General features: G+C 44.4%; 1 protein-coding gene across 1 annotated transcript in view; it reads right to left on the reverse strand.

The window, feature by feature from the left end:
- The window catches only part of astn1 (astrotactin 1), a 2710576-nt gene that overhangs the window by 1603257 nt on the left and 1083910 nt on the right, over nt 1–23409 (reverse strand). Inside the window, exon 7 of the mRNA XM_078561790.1 lies at nt 15324–15491. Within this exon, the coding sequence (XP_078417916.1) occupies nt 15324–15491 (168 nt within the window). The remainder of the gene's footprint in view (nt 1–15323; nt 15492–23409) is intronic.

The following is a 23409-nucleotide window of genomic DNA, read 5'->3' on the forward strand; positions in this document are numbered from 1 at the left end:
GCAAAATTAAGGCACTCTAGCCCTCACCCTTCACACCCCCTCACCCCCACCAACCCTTCTATGCACCCTTCATTCCACCTCCATGTGTGCCATATACCTCATGCCCCCTCCATGCCTCCCATGCCCACTCATATCCCTATGCACCCCTGCCAACTGCAAGGTTGGACGGGCAGTGAAAAATTACAGGACTATGCACAGAAACAATGAGCCATCAATGGCAAGTTTCATGAAAAAAAACACTCATTCAGAAAAAAAACTGCTGCTTTTACAGCCCGGCGACAATTAACAGACCTATTAAAGCCATTAAAGTACCAATTAAATGTAATTTTTCACTGCCCGTCCAACCTTGCAGTTGGCAGACAGGCGAAAAAGCCAAGTGGCCTTTGCACTTTTTAGGAAAACTCCTCCATGGGCAGGATGAGGGTTCCAACAGCAATTAAAAATAAAATAAAAATTTTAACATTTCGCTAATAACATGTCCCTGCTCACGTGAAAGAGTCACATGAGAGGACATTTTTTTTTTGGCATTTTTGCATTCTTTATTTTTGACTTTTTTTTCATATCTTCAGCTCCGTGAGGCGGCTCTGTGCCTCAGAGAGCTTTTCCTGCACACACCTGTACGCATGCGCACACCTGCATGCTCGCCGTCCTCCCCTGCCACACAGGCAGCGCTGCAGCACGCGTTTAGGCTCACCAGCATTAAATGGCAGTCCGGCCCTGATCGCAGGCAGGGGTCGGCTTCCCGACTGCCCCCGTACGTCCCCGCCGACCCGCCTGACAAGGGGAAAGTTCTGCCTTTTATAAAAGTGTCAATCATACAGAGCCATCCATAGTTTCTACAGCAGAACCTTCACTTCACACCTCTCAATCTTGTCCAAATAAACAGACGGATATTGGAAAAAAAAACAGAGCAAAGAGAATAACTTATTATAACCTCAAAGATGCCAATCAATCAAAACAAATACTCCAGCTTAACCTGCATGGACAGACCCCTGCTGAACTGATTTCAGATTAAAGGCTATGTCGTAAGGTAAAGCTTCTGTTATTGATACTATGAATAGCTGTCTCATGGCCACTGCTATATTACTGTTGTAAGAGGAGCAGTATTTTGGAAGGAGATTTCTTCCTGGGTGTTTTTTCATGTGCATTTCAAGAATTGCCACTTAAATCTGGCTAATTGGCTCTGGACATGTTGAATGCTGGGTGAGTGGGCATGAAGGATATGAGGGGCCATGGAAAGCATGGCTAGGGCCTGGTGAGGGGCAAGGCCGGGACATAGAGGTTATGAGGGCTCATGGTAAGACCGCTTAAACTTGTCCATAAAAATATTCCTGAATCCAGACTGTGGGTGGAACCGTCCCAGATTTGCACTAAGTGCGGTAGCGGGCGGGAAAAAGGGTGTTTTACCCGCTGGCCACAATGGCGGCTTTTTGCGCCACATTGTCCCAAGCATTCCTGGGAAGCATGTTGTTTCGATGGCAGGCAGCCTCCGATTCACCCGCCACGCTGTCACCTCGCCGCTCCGGGTGGCATATTTAAAGTGCGGCCGCGTGCACACCCCTCAGTGCTTGCAGCCCAGGACTGCCACATAGAAGACATGGCCCCAAAAGGCAAGAAGACTGCAGCGCTCATCCCCCTCCCCCCCCATCCCCCCAATTTAGTGACCCATCCCTGGGATACCTTCTGGACATTGTTGACAGAGTTAACATTCTGAGCCTGTATGACCCTTCTTCAGAGCCATATAGAGTCATACAGACACAAAACGTTAACTCCGTTTCTCCCTCCACAGATGTTGTCAGATCTGCTGGGCTTTTCCCGCATTCTCTGTTTTTATTTCAGATTTCCAGCATCTGCAGTGTATTGCTTTTATAAAAGTGATGTGGTGCTGTCTGCAAAGCCTGGCGCTGATGACCACAAGTGCTGCCCGAAGCAAAGTAGGCAAACGAGACTCAAAGTCCCGAGCCAAGTGCAGCTTGCCAGATGCAGGTCGCTTATGCTCAGTTGTGAAACACGTCAGCAATCAATCACACCAACGTGCCCGGATGATCCAGCATGGGGTGGGGTGGAGGGGGGATTATTCCGACGAGCTGGGTTTATAATGAGATGCAGATGTATTACAATGAATTTCCCAATGTTCAGTGGTGGGAAACATGGCCTGCCATTGATGGGCGGAGCGGGTGATTACAAACTGGTTTCACGGCATTGTGAAACTCATTTTTGGCCTTCCCTCCACATTGTCCGCTCATGCCCGCCATGACGCCCAACGCCAGTGCGCACGGAATATTCCACCCTATGGTTCACAACTCCTCTGAGAGTCCATGAATCGTGGATACTTACCAAAGGGGCCCCACAAAATTTGCGGGAGTTGGGGATGGACTGCCCATCCCCACAGCGGAGCCAGCAAGGGCAGGAGTGCTGCAAGTTGGAGTGAATTGGGGTTTGGGGGGGGCGGTGGTGCAGTGGTTGATGGCTGCTCAAACCCTCATCCTGCGCCACCAAAGATAGCCGGAAGCAGGGATGGGGCTGGGAATGCCAGAATCGCATCCCACCCGCCATTTTTAAAGAGCTCCTGAGTGCGCTCGACTCTACAAAAATCCGGACCAATATGTTTTTATGATTCAGGGAACGATTTGAATTTTCAATTGAAAAGATGCCTTTTTTTTGTTTGTTTTGAAATCTGCTTCTAACAGAAAATGACTCTAGTGCTTCAAAATATCTGCATTCAAACAAATATTTTCGAGACAGAGGTATATAGAAGATGAATGCAAAAAGGGAAAATGCACTTTAGTTTCCGCTGATATAATAGAGTCATAGAGAGAAAACAAAAAATCTTTGATGTTGCAATGATTTTAATGTGGCTGGCAATAAGCAGGGCTACAAATCATAATACAACAGTGAGAAAAGGGTTAGACAAGGGCTTCTCTCTCTTTCAAGCATGTTCATGCCTATCACCTCTTCCAGACATGATTTGGCGCAAAACCTTAGACTGACAGCACCAATCACTGGCTGATTAGTGGGAACAGCTCAGGTGTAGAGTAACAATGGGAAACACATTTTTAAAATTATCCTGTTCTAGTGTGGCACGAGAAAGTTGTATATGTGAACATATGTTTAGCAAATGCTATTTATTATGCTACAGTTGCTTTTCATATTTATTCATCAACAATATTAGTATTTCTTAATTCCAATATGATAAAAGAGAAATATTGCTCATATTGAATTAAAAAGCATTTTCAGTCTGGTTACGCTGGCTCAATTTTTGCTCTCTGAAAGATGCTGTCTTCCACTGCACGGTTTTCAGGAGCTTTACAGGTAACTTCAGCTAACTGAGAAGCACATCATTACTGTTTTACATTGCAAACACTTGAGAGACAATTATATCAACAGCACTGAAAATTTGAATTAGAGATTATAATAAACAATTAAATTACTATTCATTACGGGACACGATAATTAGTCAAGATATCAACTTGTTGTGCCTAACTCTACGAACCGACAACTGTATCATGAGGAAATGCTGAGCTGGTTGGGCCTTAACTCGTTGGCGTTCAGAAGAAGAAGAGGTGATTTTATTGAAACGCATAAGATTCTGAGAGGACTTGCCAAGGTAAATGCTGAGAGGATGTTTCCACTCATGGGGAATCGAGAACTAAGGAACACAATTTCAAAATAAGAGTGAGTGGTGATGTCCCTTGAGCAGGCAGTGAGTGAGATGCTGGTGAATGTGTGATGGGCTGGAGTGTGTGAGTTTAGAGTGATGAAATGGTTGCCTTACCCTAGATGCACGGATGAGATCATTCATCCTCTTTCTGCACTGAATGGCCAACCTCTCCTGCACAGCATTGGCACTGATCACCACTGCCATCGCCTACCAAGCCGGGTGGTGAGATTGCTGCCCCTCCTGCGGTCAGAGCGGGGGTAGGGGACATCACGGCGGGCCTCCACGGCATCCAAAAGGCATTCCAGGTATGCGCCACTGAATCAGAGGTCTGTAGTCTTCTTGCCTTTCGGGGCCATGTCTTCTGTGCAGCAGTCCGGGGCTGGAAGCACTGAGAGGTGTGCGCTTGGCCGCACTTTAAATAGAGTGAGGCAACAGCATGGTGGGCAAATGAGTTCCCACTCACCATCGACATGACATGTTTCCTGGGAATGCATGATTAATGAGGTGGGATTGGGATGATATGGCGTGAGAAGCCGCCATTGCGGCAGCAGGGTAAAATGTTCTTTTTCCCGCCCGCTATCCCACTTCGTGCAAATCTGGCATCATTCCGTCCATTTTCTTACAGTCCCTGCACCTCGAAATCTGGTACTGCACCGTTGGGCAGAGCCAGCTCGCGGGCCAAATGGCCTACTCCTGCTCCTATTTCTTACATTCTTAGGAATCAACAGCAAATCATTGGACAATCCATTTAAAGCAATGTTTTTAAACCTTTTTGGTTGAAAGAACACATTTCAAATCGATTAGTAATCACCGACTCTCCCCATCTAAATGATAATAATGCAGTGTACAATGTTCATACTAAGACGGTACATCGATAAAAAGTGTTTCAACAATGCTTTGAAGATGACTGGTATAAATGAGATAGTTGTGCTTCCTTCTCATTGCAGCCTGTCAATCCTTGCTATATGTTGGCCGCCCTCTGCTCCCACCTCGCGGTTTGCACCAGGCCAACCTCTTTATTAGAAAAGCAAAATACTGCGGATGCTGGAAATCTGAAACAAAAACAAAAATAGCTGGAAAAACTCAGCAGGTCTGACAGCATCTGCGGAGAGGACGACAGTTAATGTTTCAAGTCTATATGACTCTTCATCAGAACGAAAGAAAAATAGAAATGAGGTGAAATATAAGAGGCGATTCCTCTGATGCCCGACATTATATCAACCATTTCCAGTTCCCTGGCCCCAACCGTCTCCTCTTCACCATGGACGTCCAATCCCTCTACACCTTCATCCCCACCGGGATGGTCTGATGGCTCTCCACTTCTTCCTCAAACAGAGGCCCGAACAATCCCCATCCACCTCTTCTCTCCTCCGTCTGGCTGAACTTGTTCTCTCACTGAACAATTTCTCCTTAAACTCGTCTCACTTCCTCCAAATAAAAGGCGTGGCTATGGGTGCCCGCATGGGCCCCAGTTATGCCTGTCTCTTTATGGGGTATGTGGAACATTCTTTGTACCAGTCCTACTCAGGCCCCCTCCCACAACTCTTTCTCTGTCACATCAATGACTGCTTCGGTGTCGCTTCATGCTCTTGTCTGGATCTGAAAAAATTTATTAATTTTGCTTCCAATTTCCACCACTTCATCATTTTCACACGGTCCATCACTGACACTTCCCTTCCCTTCTTTGACCTTTCTGTCTCAATTTCTGGGGATAGACTGTCCACCAATATTCACTACAAGCCTACCGACTCCCACAGCTACCTCGACTACAGTTCCTCACACCCCGCTTCCTGTAAGGACTCCATCCCATTCTCTCAGTTCCTTCGCATCTGTCGCATCTGTTCTGATGATGCCACTTTACAAAACAGTTCCTCTGACATGTCTTCCTTCTTCCTTAATCGAGGTTTTCCACCCACGGTGGTTGACAGGGCCCTCAACCGTGTCCGGCCCATCTCCCGCGCATCCGCCCTCACACCTTCCTCTCCCTCCCAGAACCATGATAGGGTCCCCCTTGTCCTCACTTATCACCCCAGCAGCCTCCACATTCAAAGGATCATCCTCCGCCATTTCCGCCAACTCCAGCATGATGCCATCACCAAAAACATTTTACCTTCACCCCTCCGTCAGCATTCCATAGGGACCGTTTCCTCCAGGACATCCTGGTCCACTCCTCCATCACCCACTACACCTCAAACCCCTCCCACTGCACCTTCCCATGCAACCACAGAAGGTGCAACACCTGCCCTTTTACTTCCCCCTTCTCACTGTCCAAGGGCCCAAACACTCATTTCAAGTGAAGATTGCACTTCCCTCAATTTAGACTACTGCATTCGCTGCTCCCAATGCGGTCTCCTCTACATTGGAGAGACCAAACGCCAGACCTCCTTGTCGCTTGCCATTTCAACACACCACCCTGCTCTCATGCCCACATGTCCGCCCTTGGCCTGCTGTAATGTTCCAGTGAAGCTCAACGCAAACTGGAGGAATAGCATCTCATCTTCCGGACTAGGCACTTTGCAGCCTTCCGGACTTAACGTTGAGTTCAACAACTTCAGATCAGGAACTCTCTCCTCCATCCCCACCCCTTTCCAATCCCCCTTTTTTCTAATAATTTATATATTTTTTAAATATATTTTTCTTTTCCCACCTATTTCTATTATTATTTTTAATTTACTCCCATCCATTGTTTTATCTCCACCTTTTAGCCTATTTCGATCCCTTCCCCCTACCCCACCCCCACTAGGGCCATCTGTCATTTGCTCGTCCTGCTTTCTACCCTTAATGTCACCATTAGCACATCCTTTAGCCAGTATCACCACCATCAACACCCCTTCGTCCTTTTGTCTATGGCATCTTTGGCAATCTCTTCTTTGCCTCCACCTATCACTGGCCCTCTATCCAGCTCCACCTGTCTCACCCCCCCTTAAACCAGCTTATATTTCACCTCATTAGTTCTGATGAAGAGTCATACGGACTCGAAACGTTAACTGTGTTCCTCTCCGCAGATGCTGTCAGACCTGCTGAGTTTTTCCAGCCATTTTTGTTTTTATTACATTCACATTATTTTGCAGACCCCTTGGAAAAATCTCTTCAGACACCAGGGGTCTGCCGACCCCAGCTTGTGATACAGTGTTTGAAAGGAAGAGCAGGTGGCTGATGTTCTCTGTGTTGCCAAATCCACTTCTTCCTGCTGTCCAATTATCTTTCAGTTTCTCCTGAAGAGGCTGGCTCTTGTTGAAATATAACTCCATGGCTCTGAAAAAGGCTTTGAGGTCTCACCCAAGAAAGTCATCCTTTATGCGACTAGAACCTATCCTGCAATTTAATCTGGGATAAACTAATTCTCTGAAACCATTCCTTTCAATGCTATATTCCTTAACTCGTGAAAAAAAAAATGCCAATTTTCAGGAGTTGGTTGCTCTATTAACACAGCAATTGCTTATTTGTGGATAATCTGCAGCAGTCATGTTCTCCTAACTTGCCTTCATTATTTCTTTAATGTCATCTTACCCTTTATTCTTCAGTTATGTTTTCTTCTCTATATAATCTGTTGTACTAATCATTGTGGTCCAGACATAATGTATATATTCCTGCAACACATTTTTCAGAATACTCTATAATCTCCAAATTCATAGAATATTAATTCAGGTTCCCTTTCCAGATGCTGACTGTTTTCTGTTTTTATTTCAAGTATTACAATAATATAATGCTTCAATTTAGATGGCACATTTCACACAGAAACATCTCAGTGCTTCTTTCAATGCATTACTTTTTGAAGTGCACTGATATATGTTTTCCATGCATTAAATCCTCATATCTATTTTTAATATCTATTAAATCTAGAATATGTCCATAATATATTCTATGCAATCTATGCCTTATTTACAGTATCTAGAGCATCTACTTTATGGGAGCAGTACTCGTCCGGAATGATACTTTAACTTATGCATTCAAATGTTTGCCACATTTTTGTACTGTTTATGCAATCTATAGACTGTGAGTGGACTATCAGTGGAATCTGTTCCAAGTGTAACTGTAATGATTGCAAGTTAAACCATTTCTTTACGTTATGGGGATCATGTGACTGTATAGGTGAATCAGCCCTAAGTGCGGGGAATCTTAGGGGTGAGCGCGGGGAATCTTAGGGGTGGAGCTTTTTAGCTTTGGTCTTGGAGCAAGCACATAATCTCATCGGGAGCCTGTAAATAAAGTTTACTGTTTCTTACAAGAAACTAGTCCTGTATTCCAAGTTTATTACAATTAGCGACGAGGATCAATAGCGCTGACGTGAGCATTCCAATATTTTAAGGGAAGAAAGAAAAGAAGTATACTCACCAGCAATGCCTCACTTTGGCAGAATTGATCTGTGCGACTCATCTGTCGAGGACATACATTGTCAATACATTGAGCTATTAGGTTTCGACTTTGTGGCCAGTGAAACAGAAGGCAATTCTCCTAGGTGTCTGCGGGAGCAAAACCTATAACCTAACCTGGAGCTTGACAGCTCCAACCGTGCCAAATTCTAGATCCTTCACTAAGCTAGTCGACCTCGTGAAAGGACATTTTCAGCCTAAACCCTCCGTGATCATGCAAAGATTCGAGTTTAACTCTCAAGCCACATACATTGGGAAGTTAAAACAGTTAACAGACTGCTGTGACTTCGATGATACTCTAAACAACATGATGCGAGTTCGACTGGTTTGCGGCATAAACGACGATGTCATTCAGTGCGTTTTCTTGCAGAAGTTGAGATAGACCTGAAGCGCGCCATTGAGGTAGCATTAGCAATGGAGAGTGCTGAGAGGGATTCGCAGGCTTTACAGAGTGAGCAACATGGCACCGTTTTACAGCTAGGGCGGGAACCTGCCGCCGGGCATAGTGTGAGGATCAGGGAGGCTACTGTGAAGCAGGACATCATCCCTACCACTAGAAAAACAAAAAAAAAGTGCTGGAAGCAGCTCACCAGTAGCCCAGAAGTTAAAGTGTTACCCCTTGCACCTAAAGTTTGTAGATTTAAAGAGGGAGAATACCAGTACCGCCACAAAAAATGGCATGCTGTTAAACAGTGCAGGACTAGATCAAGGCAGCTATTCAAACATCAGGTCAAAGCTGATGTTCATTCCCTACACAATTTGAAGGCCAGGGAAACTGAACCAATCACTGTTACACTTAAAGTAAATGGAAAGCCTCTGCTCATGGAGGTGGACGCTGGAGCATCGACCACAGTGCTGGGAGAACACATCTTTAAATACCTCAGAGAAGGTACCCAGTCATTGAGTTTGGAGAAAACCATTGCTGAGTTAAAAACATATACAGGAGGGGCAATAGAGGTGAAAGGCATCACCTCTATACCTGTATCATACAGACAACAGACAGCTCAGCTCCCAATAATTGTTGTAGCACGAGAAGGACCTAGCCTTCTGGGTCGTGATTGGTTGAAAGAAATTAAACTAAACTGGTCAGAAATATTTCAAGTCCGAGCAGGAATAAATCCTGAGTTGACGAGGGAATATAATGGTGTCTCTTGGAACGAGAGAGACGAGCTGAAGGACCTTCACAGGAGGTAAAGACCCCTCAGGTCAGAGTTGGTCCCACCGGAAAATCATGAAAAGAAGCTAAACAAATGCAGTGCCACTCTGAACCAACTGAAGAAAAAAAACCCAACAATGTTCAATGTTCCAAGCGGGAGCCAAAAGATGCAAAAGAGATTCAGAAGAATTGAGGGATCAGTTGGTGGAGACAAAAGAGGCATTAGAAGGGAAAGTCATGAGGCTTTCCAAGATGCGAATGGGTAACTCACCCCCCGAACTGAACCAAGTTAAGATTTCACCAGAGAGAAGTTTGGCCGACTGTGAAATCAAAATGAAGGATGAGACAAAGCCCTGTGGCAAACATAAAAAGAAGAAAAAGAAATCAAACCTGAAATTGGATATGTATCCAGAACCCTTTCTGCAGCCAAGAAAGGATACTCACAAATTGAGAAAGAGGGCTAGAATTCAAAGGTGGGCTTTAATTTTATCAGCATATGAGTACACTTTTATGCGCCATCTTTTGCGCATATAGCAAATGCAGACACCCTCAATCGCCTCCCTTTGCCAGATAGTATTGCATATGTTCCAATACCTCAAGAGATAGTACTTGCATTGGATTTCCTGGGCTCCTCACCAGTTTGCATGAGACAGATAAAGAATTGGACAAATCAGGATCCAATTTTAGCAAGAGTCCATGAACAAGTATTACAAGGATGGTCAAATGCACAATCTCCTGAAGAATTAAAACCATTCTTTGTACGTAGATCCGAACTGAGTTGTCAAGATGTTATCTTATTATGGGGAGCAAGAGTCGTTATTCCTGTGAAGGGAAGAGAACCGTTATTGGAAGAACTTCATAGGGCACATCCTGGAATTTCGGAAATGAAGATGCTCACACGAAGTTCTATCTGGTGGCCAGGTATAGACAGTGATATAGAGAAAATGGTGAAACACTGTCTCCAGTGTCAGCAACAGCAAAAGTTGCCCATTTCAGCTCCATTGCATCTGTGGGAGTGGCCTGGTCGAGCCTGGGTGAGACTACATATAGACTATGTAGGTCAATTTCTAGGTACCATGTTTCTTGTGATTATCGATGCAAAATGGATGGACGTGTTTGAAGTGAGATCACCTACTTCGTCTGCAACCATTGAAAAACTGCGCCAGAGTTTCAGTGTTCATGGTTTACCTGAAGTTATTGTGTCAGATAACGGTATGGCTTTCACCAGCACTGAACTCCAAAGATTCGTGAACCTAAATGGGATTAAACACATCAGAACAGCACCGTATCATCCCTTGTCCAATGGGTTAGCAGAGAGAGCAGTGCAAACCTTTAAAACAGGCATGAAGAAACTAACAGAGGGAATGTTGAAAACATGAATTTCAAGACTCCTGTTCAGCTATCGCACAACTCCTCATGCGACTACTGGTTTAACACCTTCAGAATTGTTAATGAAGTGCCGACTTCATACAAAATTGGGTCTAGCATTCCCTACCTTAGAGGGGAAGGTGGAGAGAAACTAGGGAAGTCAGAAAGTGCATCATGATGTTCACAGTAAAGGTCGAGAGTTTACCGTGGGAGAGACAGTTTTTGTTTGAAATTTTGCAACTGGACCGAAATGGCTCCCCAGTACAATCGTCTCTGAAACAGGATCTTTATCTTATCAGGTAGAAGTGGAAAACAGGATTGTTGGGAAACACGTGGATTATCTCAGAAGTCGAAAACCCTCCAACAACCAGTGACTCCACCTGAAGTCAAAGTTGAAGCTTCGACCCCTGAGGTGCCAGATCGACAAAGAATAGACATATCTGATGTCTCTGTTGAAGTAAATAATTCTGAACTGCTATTGTCTAAGGATGTCCCTGATGCTGCAGTTCCCATGCAAGTCAATCCAATGGAAGAACCTCCAGTTGTCGAGTTGTGTCGCTTTACCCAAATCCGAAAACCTCCTCAAAGATTAAATTTATTATGGCATGAACTGTATATAACATGGGTTAAGACGTTTTTGTAAATAAGAGGGTGAAACAAAATTAAAGGGGAAGGAATGTAATGATTGTAAGTTAAACCATTTCTTACTGTTATGGGGATCATGTGACTGTATAGATGAATCAGCCCCAAACGCAGGGAATCTTAGGGGTGGAGCTTTTTAGCCTTTGTCTTGGAACAAGCATGTAGTCTCATCTGGAGTCTCTAAAGTTTATCGTTTCTTAGAAGAAATTAGTCCTACATTCCAAGTTTATTACAGTAAACACATACTGTGCAAATATTCTTCACCTGAAGCTTGAAATACAATTCTGCACAGGCTATCAACCATAAACAAAAGACACTGAAGAGTGTGTTAAAGTGTGTGATCTGCATGTCATCAGGACACTGATTAAGTCCCATATAGAACAATAGACATACATAGCAGAACAAGCAAGCTGCCAAGTGAAGAATGTTTCAACACTTCCAAATATGATAACCCAGTAGCGCCTGCCTGCTGCATCATGAAACAGCAAAGAAATGTCATGTTTCATAGCATTAACATCAGCTTAAAGTGTAGAAAATCCCTGCCCTGTGAATAGCTGTTTCTGTACAGACAAAAAGAACTCCAAACATATTCCTGTCGTTTGATAGGACCATCACTGTCAACTCTCTGTAAGGCCCAATGAAATTTACTCCCACAATAGTAGCGGCACAAGCTTCCTGTGTGTTTTGGTAGCATGCTATTGGCAATAAATATTAAAATATGTATAAACATTCATCGGCTGTGGATCTGTTTTGCAGCTGAACAATAAGCAAAGCGAGGTTCAACTTTTCCCCCTATAGCTCCTTGTTCAAGTGATGGCATTGCAATATTTCCTCTCTCATCTGATTAAAGCTCTTATGAGCATTTTGAGAAATGAATAAATAATCACTAATCAGTAAAGCATTTAATATTGTTGCCAGCTATCACTGTAATATTTTGGGAGTACGTTTAAGCCTTGTTCTGAACAGTCCCAGCAAGTGGACAGAAGAGCTCCAGCTTAGAAATCTAAGTTGACAGCTAATGGAATAATGACCATCCTATCAGCTGGCATAAAGATGGCTACGGTCACAGATGGAGCGATCATATTGCTGTGAAATCTCATGGAGCAGTCCATTCTGAATGTGGTTCAAATTAAGATTGAGCAGCATCGTGATAAAACAACTCTGGCTTGAGAGTTTTCCTCTGCGTTAGAGAGAAACTTTAAGCATTCAACTAAAAGTGTTACTGTTCACAGAGGCGTGCACGATTATTAGTGCTATTAATGAGTCTGCTTGCACTCAGCTTATATTAGACTTATATTGCTTCTGTTGGCAGACTTTCTGACGCCAAGCCATTTCCTGTTCAATAATGACAATCTAAAAATTATGAAATGGTGTCTATTGAAACAGAGTAATAGTGCTCACATTCTATCTAACAAGGGCAACATACACCATACGCAGCATTTTTCTAGCCTTAATCTAATCAATTTGACAGTGTTGACTGATGTTTTCCTGTGGTACTTTCCAAGACAAATGTTCTTAACTCTCATAAAGGTCTCTGTACAGCTGGTAATAGGATTATGGATCAGTCCATTCCTGGCAGCAGATGCATTTGTCCATTAACTGCATATTTATTCCTGCTATTAGGATCCTTCATTGAGGCCTTCTCGCTACCACTTTTGCATAGATAATTACTTTGTGGTTCATACCAGTAGTTGGTAAATAATTTTACTGAGGGATAACAGATTTTAAATCTACAGTTTTGCAATCGGAGGAGATTTTGAGATCGGAGAAGATTTTGACTTTACTCGCTTTGCTAATAATAAAAGTTAATTGAAAGCCCAAATAATGAACACCTTTGCTTCAAAAGGCTTAGAAGTAAATGGAGAAAAAGACATCCATTTGAAAATATATAGACATTTCAAAATTTATAGCTTTAATTTCTGAAATTTGTGAACCCATCATTCAAACCAAATCTCCCACTCAGTCCAAAGAGTGAGGTGGTAACCTTGGAGTCAGTTGGTGAGGGAGTACCACAGATTGTACGGCTTTGTTTTGTGGACTGTGAAGGTTAATTTAATCTAACAAATAAATGAGCTGAACTATTCCAATGTTCTCTCTATAAACATCAACTCAGCCAAAACTCTCAGGTAGCCTCAGAAAATGTTTGGACTGTTCTTAAAGCTTTGACATGTGGGGTCACAAGCCAAATGAGAGCAATCAGGAAGAAGGCGTTTGTGCCTTGAGGTACCCAGCCCACATTTACACCACACACATATCCACAACACATACAAGCAGAGTGCTGAATCAAACATGATCACTCATTTAGTCTGTATGCACCTGTAAACAGAGCTGCTGCCATGAGTTGTACACACTATATATTGCACAATGCCACTTAATTATTATTTTAATTACTAATGGTACCATTTTTCCTCATAATACTTTATTTATATTTTGGGCTCGATATGACTGCCTCACCTGTCTGGTATATTTTGCTATTTAGTCCTTCTAATCTGTATAGTGTCCTTTGCCAATTTGCCTGATTGCCCATTTTCTGCATTAATTAGATGTTTATCCTTAAAGAGGCTCCATTTTAAGCCACCTTGCACCATTGGATGAATGACCTGCCCTGAAATCAGTTGTGTGACAGTAACTGGCAACCCTGGCTATATTTTAGATTACAGAAGGACAATCCCTAACATCTGCAGTAGCGACTGATCATAATTTGCAAAAAAAAAGTTAAATGTGCAAGATGGTGACTCAAAATATTGGAGTTTGTTGATTGGGACTCTTTTGACCATCCTGTTGGGTGTTTGCGCTGTTGACATAGATAAGAAGGTTATGTTCAATATGGAAAATAAATGTTCTGTTGCGAATAACATATCATTAATTAATTGGCATCTTAAATAGGCAGTTTCAATGTAATGACACAGGACTGCTTTTTTGGATATTGCCTGCCTGTGGAATGTCAAGGTCTACGCAACCATTTTAAGTCACTGTGTTTAAAACAGTTCTCTGTGAGTGGACATTTCAGTTCTGTTCATACTCTTCTTGCTTCAAAATGAGTAACCTAATGCTGCATTGTAACTCAATAAGGATATTCTACTTCACAATTGCTGATGCAACCTCAAAGTTGACACCAAGTGAGATGCTTGTGACTCAAAAGGTTTCGTAGCAGTCAATTCCAATGCCATACACTTGCTTCTGCCTCAGAAACACTACAGAACTCTCAACAAGTCAATTAAATAGTGATTAAAGGAACAGAGAAAGTAATGTACTATAGTTCTTATAGTCCAATTTAATCTAAGGGTGAAGTTCAATCCTGTTCACATTTTGACACAGCATTCCCTTCTTCGAGTGCTCTCTTAGCTGAAAACTGTTGGTCATTGAACTTATTTGCAGTTGAAAGACTTGAGGAACAAAGGAAATCTCAAATGCTTGCTTTTTTTGTATTTCTCAGTCAGAACAATTAACAATTTGTTCAATTTATTGCCATTTTATGAGAAATATTTTAAATCTTAAATATGCAGTAAAATACAATAATGTATTCATTCCATTGATGCTGAAGTGTGAAAAAACAACTGAAGTGTACACCAAAACACCCCTTGTTTGTATTTGTGGAAGCTTTAATGCATTGAACTCATTAAAAAGCACGTAAAGTACAAAAGTGAATAATGGATTTATTAGAATAATTGCATCAATAGGTGGAGTAAAATAATTTGTCTCTGATTTGTTCTTGATGGCCAAGTTTGCAGGTGAGGTATACTTATCGCAGATATCTAACAAGAACCTCTAAAGACGGTCCTTTTAGTCCACGTGTGTAAACATTGTCTCTTAACTAATTACACTCTCAGGATAGTTTTGCATTCATTGGGGACAAATTTCTAGCTGGATAAATGAATTAACAGTCTAGTTCAAGCGAGGGAAAAGAAAATAAAAACCTGCCCTGCTATAAGAACTCACATCAGATAAGCTTGTTCTCCTCCATCCGCTAACCAACCCCTATCCACCCCCACTCTTCCAGAGAATGATCTGTGATAAGTTGCGTAGAGCTTTCATTGTGCAGAAATTTGTTATCAATGCTTGTAATCGAATGCAGAGTCACAATCTCAGAATTTTGAACATGAGCAATAAGAACAAGCCTTACCTGTGTCCATATCACACTCATGCTCGCAGGGGTCAATTAGGCGACGACCACATAACTCCATTATCCAGGGACCACTGCTGTTCTGCTGGTGGTAGAGCACTACCTGAGCGGGATTCAACCAGCCACTGGCAACTAACTGGCTTCCATAAAGCAAGATGAATCTGCTGCCTAAGTAAAACGAAGAAGAAAATGATGTTATCAATGTGATATTAAGATGAAACTGCACATAAATCTGCTTAAATTATCTTGGGTGGCGAAATAAAATTCATTTGCATTTTTGAAAAAAGTGAAATATTGTATTCAGTGGGAAAGTGGAAAATTTTTGGAAAATAGTGAATTTGAACAGTTTACCAATAAGAAGTAAAATCAGAGGAAAGTGCCACAACAAAATTGGTCAGTTAAGTATCTTTTCATTGTACCCAGAATACACTGGAGGCAAGTTTACCTGTCTTTTTGCCAAGATGAATTTCTGCCCCAAATCCTCTTCATCACATGGGCTGTGTCCTCCCCCTCCATTACATTACCCATCTCTGTCTGTACCTCAACCTATCTCTCACTATATTTTGCTCCTCATTTGTGTTTTGTCACCTCCAGTCTTGTCCATTCCTATGGTATTTTGGTCAGTTTTCATTGCTTCACGCTCAGTGAACTTCACACCATCTGAAACTCTACTGCCCATAGTCCATCACATACCAAGTGCCACTTACCTGTCACTCCTGCCCTCACTGACCTGCAGTGCCTCCTGTTTCTTCATGTTTCCATTTACAATTCTCATTTTCTTGTTTAAAACTCATCAGGACTTGCCCCTCCCTAACCTCCTCCAGCCCTACAATCCACCCAACACTCTCCCTAACCTGACACTGGCCTCTGGTGCATTTCCCCTGTTTACCATACCACTGACAGCTGTGCTTATAGCTGCCTCATTCTTAAGCTCTGAAATTCCAACCTACGCTTCCTGTCTCTCACCTCTTTTGAGCCATTTTATAACCCTCAAATATCTCCTTTCTTAGCTCAGCATCATTTTTTGAGTACACCTCTTTGAAATACCTTGGGAGGTTTCTCAAAGTCAAGGGCAATTCAGGATGGGCAATAAATGCCGGCCTAGGCAATGATGCTCACATCTTGTGAGCGAATAAAAATGAGCACCAGATAAGTGAAAGTTGTTATTGCTGTAGGCATCTGCCTAACTGCAATGTTGATCTGCATTACCCTGGAGTGCAGCTGATTCTGGCTGCATAGAGAAATGTCAGAAATAACCATGGCCAGAATTTTACACTCCCCAAGGGTGGGTTTTTAGGTGAGTGGTGGGAAGCATGAACTTGAAGGGACGGGATACCCTCCGGATTCCCGCACGCCACGATCACAGAGTGATTTGACGCAGCAGCAGGCAAGGCCTTGGACAGAAAGCCCTCCCTTGCCCCAATTGAGGCCTTTAAGTGGCCAATTAATAGCCACTTAAGGGCCATTTCCTGCCCAGCCTCAATTTTTAGGCCTGTGGGAAGATTGAACCTCTATGGGGGAAGCCCAAAATACAAAATTACATCTCGGGCATGAAGGGATGTGGTAGGGTGTTGGGTGTCTCCACCAGAAGCCCCCTTCTGAAGTCAGAAGCCTCCCACCCCATAAAATCCGGTGGCCTCCAGACCTTCCTCCCACCGGCCTCTTCCCCAAGACTCCGATGGCCCCCTTCGAGGCCCCCAGGCCTTCCATACCGTCCCCACCTGGGACCACTTTGACTTACCTGGGCCTCTGGTTACCGGATATAGGGCGGAATTTTCATTGCCTGTTGCCAACAGGCGTCATGGTGGGCATGAGTGGACAACATGGCAGGAAGGCCAAAGATCGGTTTTGCGCCGTTGAACTGTAATCATCTGCTCCGCCCCTCATGGCAGGCCATGTTTCCCACCACTGGAGGTCAGGAACCTCATTGTAATACATCTGCATATCGTTAGAAGCCCTGCTCACCGGAATCATCCCCCTCACCCCACGCTGGATCACCCGGGCAAGTTGGCATGATAGGAAGCCAATGTGTTTCACAGCTGTACATAAGCAACATGCACCTGGCGAGCTGTACTTTCCTCGGGACTTCATGGTTTGTTTGTCTACCTTGCTTTGGGCAGCACTTGTGGTCATTAGTGCCAGGCTTCACAGGCAGCACCACATCACTTTTAGGAGGGCTCATGAGCAGGTCTCTAACTACCAGACCAGGCATATGGCAGGGATGGCTTTTCAGTGGCTGCAGGACTAGGGCTTGTTTGGGAAAGGGGGAGAAGAGGCCCCAGGCAAGGGAAGAGGCTGCACTATACTGCAGTGTACTGGGGAAGGGGGGTATCCCAGGGCATGTGTGCGGGGGTACATGCTGATCTGTGCAAATGGCCTCAAGATCGTGCAGGCTGAGGAGGCAGTCTCCAGAGGAGATGAAGACAGATGGAGATGTGAGGGTGCGTGTGAGAGAGTGAGTGGTTGTGTCTCATGAGCTGGCAGGGAGTGCGATGCCAGTGAATGTGTGATGGCCTTGTGAGTGTGAGAGTTTAGAGTGATGAGATGATTGCCTTACCCTGGCAATTACCTTGGTATGGATGAGATCATTCATCCCCTTTCTGCACTGGATGGCCAACCTCTTCTGTACAGCATTGGCACTGACAACCACTGCCAACGCCTCCCAAGCCAGAGAGGTGAGATTGCTGGGCCTCCTGTGACGGGTCACTGAACTCTTCCTGGCTCTCAGGGCCATGCCTTCAGTGGAGCAGTCCTGGGCTGTAAGCACTGGGAACTGCGTGCACAGCTGCAGTTTAGATATGGCATCCGGAGTGAGGAAACGGCGAGATGGCATGTTTCCTGTGCTGCATAATTAAAGAGGCAGGAATGGGACGATAAGGCGTGAAAAGCCGCCATTGTGGCCGGTGGGTAAAATTTCCCTTTTTCCTGCCCGGTACGCACTTAATGCATATCTGGGACAATTCCGCCCTTCGTTTCCAACGTCTTCTTGAACCTCTTCTGTCCACTGCAGTGCTGTTGCTGGGAAACAAGATCGTGCCATCCGAAAAATTCAGGCTTGTATTCTAAGCAGGATTGAGCTAATGTATTAATGCAGCCACTGCATAGAGTAATATTTCATTGCAATAATATAAATAATTTATATCATCATAAGCCTATAGTTTCCAATAGGATTAGGAAAACTTGGCATAATTTCTTTATTTATGTGCATGATTTGTACAAGGCAAAGAGTAGTCCTTTATATGGGGCAGAATTTTTCACTTGGCATCTGGGCTCGCGCCCAACCCAATCGATCGTGAAATAGCACGCGATGACATCGGGCGAGCATCCCAACGTCACCGCGCATATTTCGGTCGGCGGACGCACGCAAGTGATGGGAGCACGCCCGCTGGCAATTAAGAGGCCTATTAAGGCCATTAAATTCGCAGCTAATGGAGATTTTTCGTTGCCCGTCCAACGCTACAGTTGGCGGGCGAATTGGCCAGGCGGCCTTTGCAATTTTCAGGAAACCTCATCCACGGGTAGGAGCAGGTTGCTGTTATTAAATTTTTTAAAAATAAAAATGTATGGACAGGATTTTCATCTTGTATACGTTCAGGTGACTGATTCTGATGCGTGGGCATTTTTATTCCGGGTTTTAAAATTTGTTTACGTTGCATTTAAATTCTTCAGCTCCCTGAGGCACCTCTCTGCCATCAGAGAGCCTTCGTTCCTCGCTCCACCGTGCCCGCGCTGACTTCAGCGCTCGCCCTCCTCCCACCCCCACTCCGGCAGCGCTGAGCCTTTCCACGCGTGTTTCATGCTGGCTGGCCGCTAATTGGTCAGCCAGTGTGAAATCGCGCTGAGGGATCGATTGTGGTTGTGTGCCCGTTCCCCGGCCACCCCCAGGCCCACTGGTCGTGCACGCCTGCCAAACTAAAAACCCTGCCCTTGGATAATTTGATGAGCGCTGTATCAGAAAAAATGTAAGGGGTTCCATTGATGGCTTAATGCATCAGTGCACTGAACAATGTGGCACATAGTCATACAAACATAAAGTTTCTGGCTTAAACTCTAGGAAGCAGAATTTTGAGTGCTATGAAGTCTCTTAAACGACAAAAGTTGTGTTCACAATAAGAATTGCACCAAACATCATATTTGTAAAGGGGTGCGTGCACAAACACGCCTATTAACTGCTGACAGCTTGAAGAGCAGGCAGATCATAATGCCAATCAGCACATAACACCGATTTCACACCAGGAGTTCAAAGCTCCAACTTGCACCTTTTCAACCACACCACTGAATACAATGGGCAGGATTTTCCAGCCCCGCCTGCCGTTGGGGTCATCTGGTCCCGCCAAAAGGTCAATGGGCTTTTGGCTGGGCCGCCGCATTCCTCGCATTGGATCTGGCCACACTGTGGCCAGAAAAGCAATGGATGAAGCCAGCTGTGCATTTGGTCAGATGTGGCATTTGAAGGTGCACTCAAAGATCTTGACAACTCATGTGATGTCATTAAACTTCTTCCTACACCCCATCCAAGTTGTTGGGGCTACACTCCTGTTATTGACCACCATTACTACCTCTTCCCAGTTCCTTATGAGCATGAGTTGAGAGGGCCTCCTGACCCCCTGAGAGAACAGGTTATCTCTCCTTCTATTCACCACTTCTATCAAGACTTCCAGGGCAGCTTCTGGAAACATTGGTGCATGTTCTCCCTCATGCTCAGTCATTATTTCACAGCACAATATTCAGAATGATGTCACCACCACCATCAGCTTCAAGAGGTGAAGGCTAGCTTTAAGTAGTGCTAGGCACTCACAATATTTGGTCCTTTGATTATGCATACAGCCAATGAACAGTGCGGGTAGCACTGGCTGCAGGAAGCAATCATGGAAGTGAGCAGAAATGGCAACTTTTCTGCATTACAGTCAGCAGTGGAAGCTAATAAGTACATATTTAAAATCGAGTGGGAATTCAATATACCCAGACAAAAAAAATGGGTTTCTAACACTAGCAGAATGCTGTAGGCTGTCAACTGTGGGCGAGATGTGGCACACAGGAAAACAGCAGTTTCCTAGAACGAAGCAGAAATGGTTAGGTGTCAGTTTTGGCTTTGTGGTAGTCCTCTCATCTCTTGAATCAAAAGGTCACAGGCTGAAGTGTACTTCCAGAAAATTTGGTATATAATGTAACGTTGTCACTGCAGGGCAGTACTGAGGGAATGCTGTACTGTCAAAAGCACCATCTTTCAGATGATGCATTACTCACCCGAGTACCCCAATCTGCACTCTCAGGCAGATGCAAAAGATCCAGTGGCACTATTTCCAGAAGAGCCAAGTTCTCCCTGATGTCCTGATCAAATTTATCCCCAATCAATGTCACTAAATCAGGTTATCTGATCATATATCTGACTGATGTTTCTGTAATCTTTCTGCACACATATTGGTTGCAACAGTCCCCTACATTAGAACAGTGATTAAATTTCAAAACTACTTTAATAACTCTAAAGTGCCATGTGACATCTTGAGTTTCGAAAAGGCGCTATATAAATGCTAGCTCTTTCCTCTTGAACTCAAAAACCCCAATAAATCTTCATCATCCTTTGGACTTGCACTGCTGCTAAATATAGCAGAGAGTAACACAGAAACTATAACATGGAAATGGAATGATCAGTCCAATAAATCCATGTTGTTGTTTAACTTTTGGAAAAGCAGTAATTCTAGTCCTGTGTGCTGGTCCTGTTCCCCTATTTTTCAACAACTCATCTAACCTACTTTTTAAATGCTGGGCTCTGCCTCAACCATTGCCTCCGTCAATGCATTGCACAGCCTCACAACCCTCTGCTCTTTAGTAAATATCTTCCTGTGATTGGTTACTGGGGAGGGAAAAAGAGAAAACAGGAATGCTACAAATAACAAATCCAATGTTACCTTCAGTGGGTAATTATCCTTTGTGTATGTGAAATCTCCGCATGCAGCTATGCAGCTAAGTCTTTTGTAGAAACGCACAGATTTTACATGATGTGACCAGAATGAGAAGGATGGCATAGAAAGTTGAACCACAGCATATTTTCTTAAATCAGTCAACTTTTAAACAGAAAATAACCCACTCTACTTAGTGCTACATCTCTGTCGGATGTGAAATTATGGACATTTTTTGTGGGATTCAAATAGATTTGCTATTTGCCAGGGCTTGTGATTATCTCTGTTTGGGATTTGAAATGCGACAGCACTACATGTGCTAGCTGGATTGCTGTAGTCATGTGACCTCTGCCATGACGGAAGCTCTGTAAGCTGCCATCTTACACACAGTTCAATAAAGATTCTCGCTGAAAAGACACTGAAGACGTACTGCTGTCTTGGAACTCAGTATATGGTGCTGAGAAGTAGCGATAGGGTTTTGAAACTCTGGAAACTGCACAGAGAAGACACAGCTCATAAAGGCATGCAGAAATGTTCAAATGTGCTAAAAGCTGCTGGAAAAGGACAGGGGAAAGCAAACACATACTGAAGGCAAGGCAGCAAGTAAAACATTGGGTGAGTGAACCTGGCAATAAACATCCACCTCCCAGCTCCTGTCGAAATGAAAGGCAATTTCAAAAGAAAAGACAGAACTCATAGTGTTCCCACTTGTGATGGCAAAACCACTAGCTGGAAACAGATTAATTAATAAGCCAGAACTGACAAAAGTAGCCACACTTCTAACACTGCTGTAAATTGTATACCACCCTAAATCTAACCATCAAACAATAAAAACCAGACAGCAGAGATTTAGAAAGCCTTGAACGAATGCTTTGAACCCCGAATGAATGTAATTTATGAACACAATGGGTTGAATCGTCCCAGATTTGCACTAAGTGCGGTAGCGGTAGGGAACACAACATTTTATACCCCAGCCGCAATGGCGGCTTCCCGCGACTTATTGTCCCAAACCTGTTGCATTAATTATGCATTCCTGGAAAACATGCCACTTCGATGACGGGCGGGGTCTCATTTGCCCACCACATCATCACCTCACCGCTTCATCACACCAGGCACCACATTTAAAGTGCAGCCATGCGCACACTGCTCAGTGCTTCCAGCCCAGGACTGCTGCACAGAAGACAGGATGCCAAAAGGCAAAAAGAATGCAGCCCCTCTGATTTAGTGACGTGTCCCTTGAGTGCCTTTTGGACACTGTGGAGGCCCACCGTGATATCTTCTACCTTTGCTCTGGTTGTAGAAGGGGCAGAAACCTCACTAATCCGGCTTGGGAGGTGGTGGCAGCGATGGTTAGTGCCAATGGCCTCCAAAAGAGGACAGCCACCCAGTGCCGCTACAGGATGAATGGTCTCATGTGTTCCACTAGGGTAAGTCACTCTCTCAATTCACACGCTCACAAACCCATCACACATCTACAGGGGTCTCACACCTCAAGGGACAACACCACTAACTTTCACTCACACCCTCACATCCCCCATCACTGTTGACTCCTCTTGGCATCACCGTCCACCTCCCCTCTGTAACCTACCAGCCACATCCGTTGGGGATGTCCAGGCAAACATGCACATTCCCTTCCTTCCAGAAAATCCCAGCCCCATCCACATTAACCTCCCCGACCTCCTCCTTCCCAACCCCAGGGTCTGTGTCAGCCTCCAAGTCCCCACCAACTGCCCTTGCCATCCCTTCTACCAATACCGTTGAACCCTCACTCCCCCACCCTATCACCTCACTCTGCCCTCGGTCATTCTCACCATTCCCTCATACCACACCCACCCTCAGTTCGCTCCCCAGGAGGCAGTCATGGACCCTTCAGAGCCCTCCCTTGCATATTCACCTGGACATCCCCCACTCTGGACCTCTTCACCTCTTGGAACCCTTCCACTCCCTTCTCCACCACCTTAGCCCTCCTCCCCACTGGGACTCCCCACCCCACTTACCCCTTCCTGACTCCTTCCTCCCCCAAGACTCTCTCCCCTCTCCACATTCCTTCTCCCTCCTTCAAACTCCTTCTACCCTCCGAACTCCTTCCCATACACCTTCCACCCCCTTACACCTGCCCCCCCAGTTTCTGTCTTCTCTCCCATTACCCCCTCCTCCCCCGTACTCCCTCCTCCCCTCCCAACTTC

The sequence above is a fragment of the Cetorhinus maximus genome, chromosome 17 (assembly GCF_964194155.1).
Source record: "Cetorhinus maximus chromosome 17, sCetMax3.hap1.1, whole genome shotgun sequence".
Classification (NCBI taxonomy): Eukaryota; Metazoa; Chordata; class Chondrichthyes; order Lamniformes; family Cetorhinidae; genus Cetorhinus; species Cetorhinus maximus.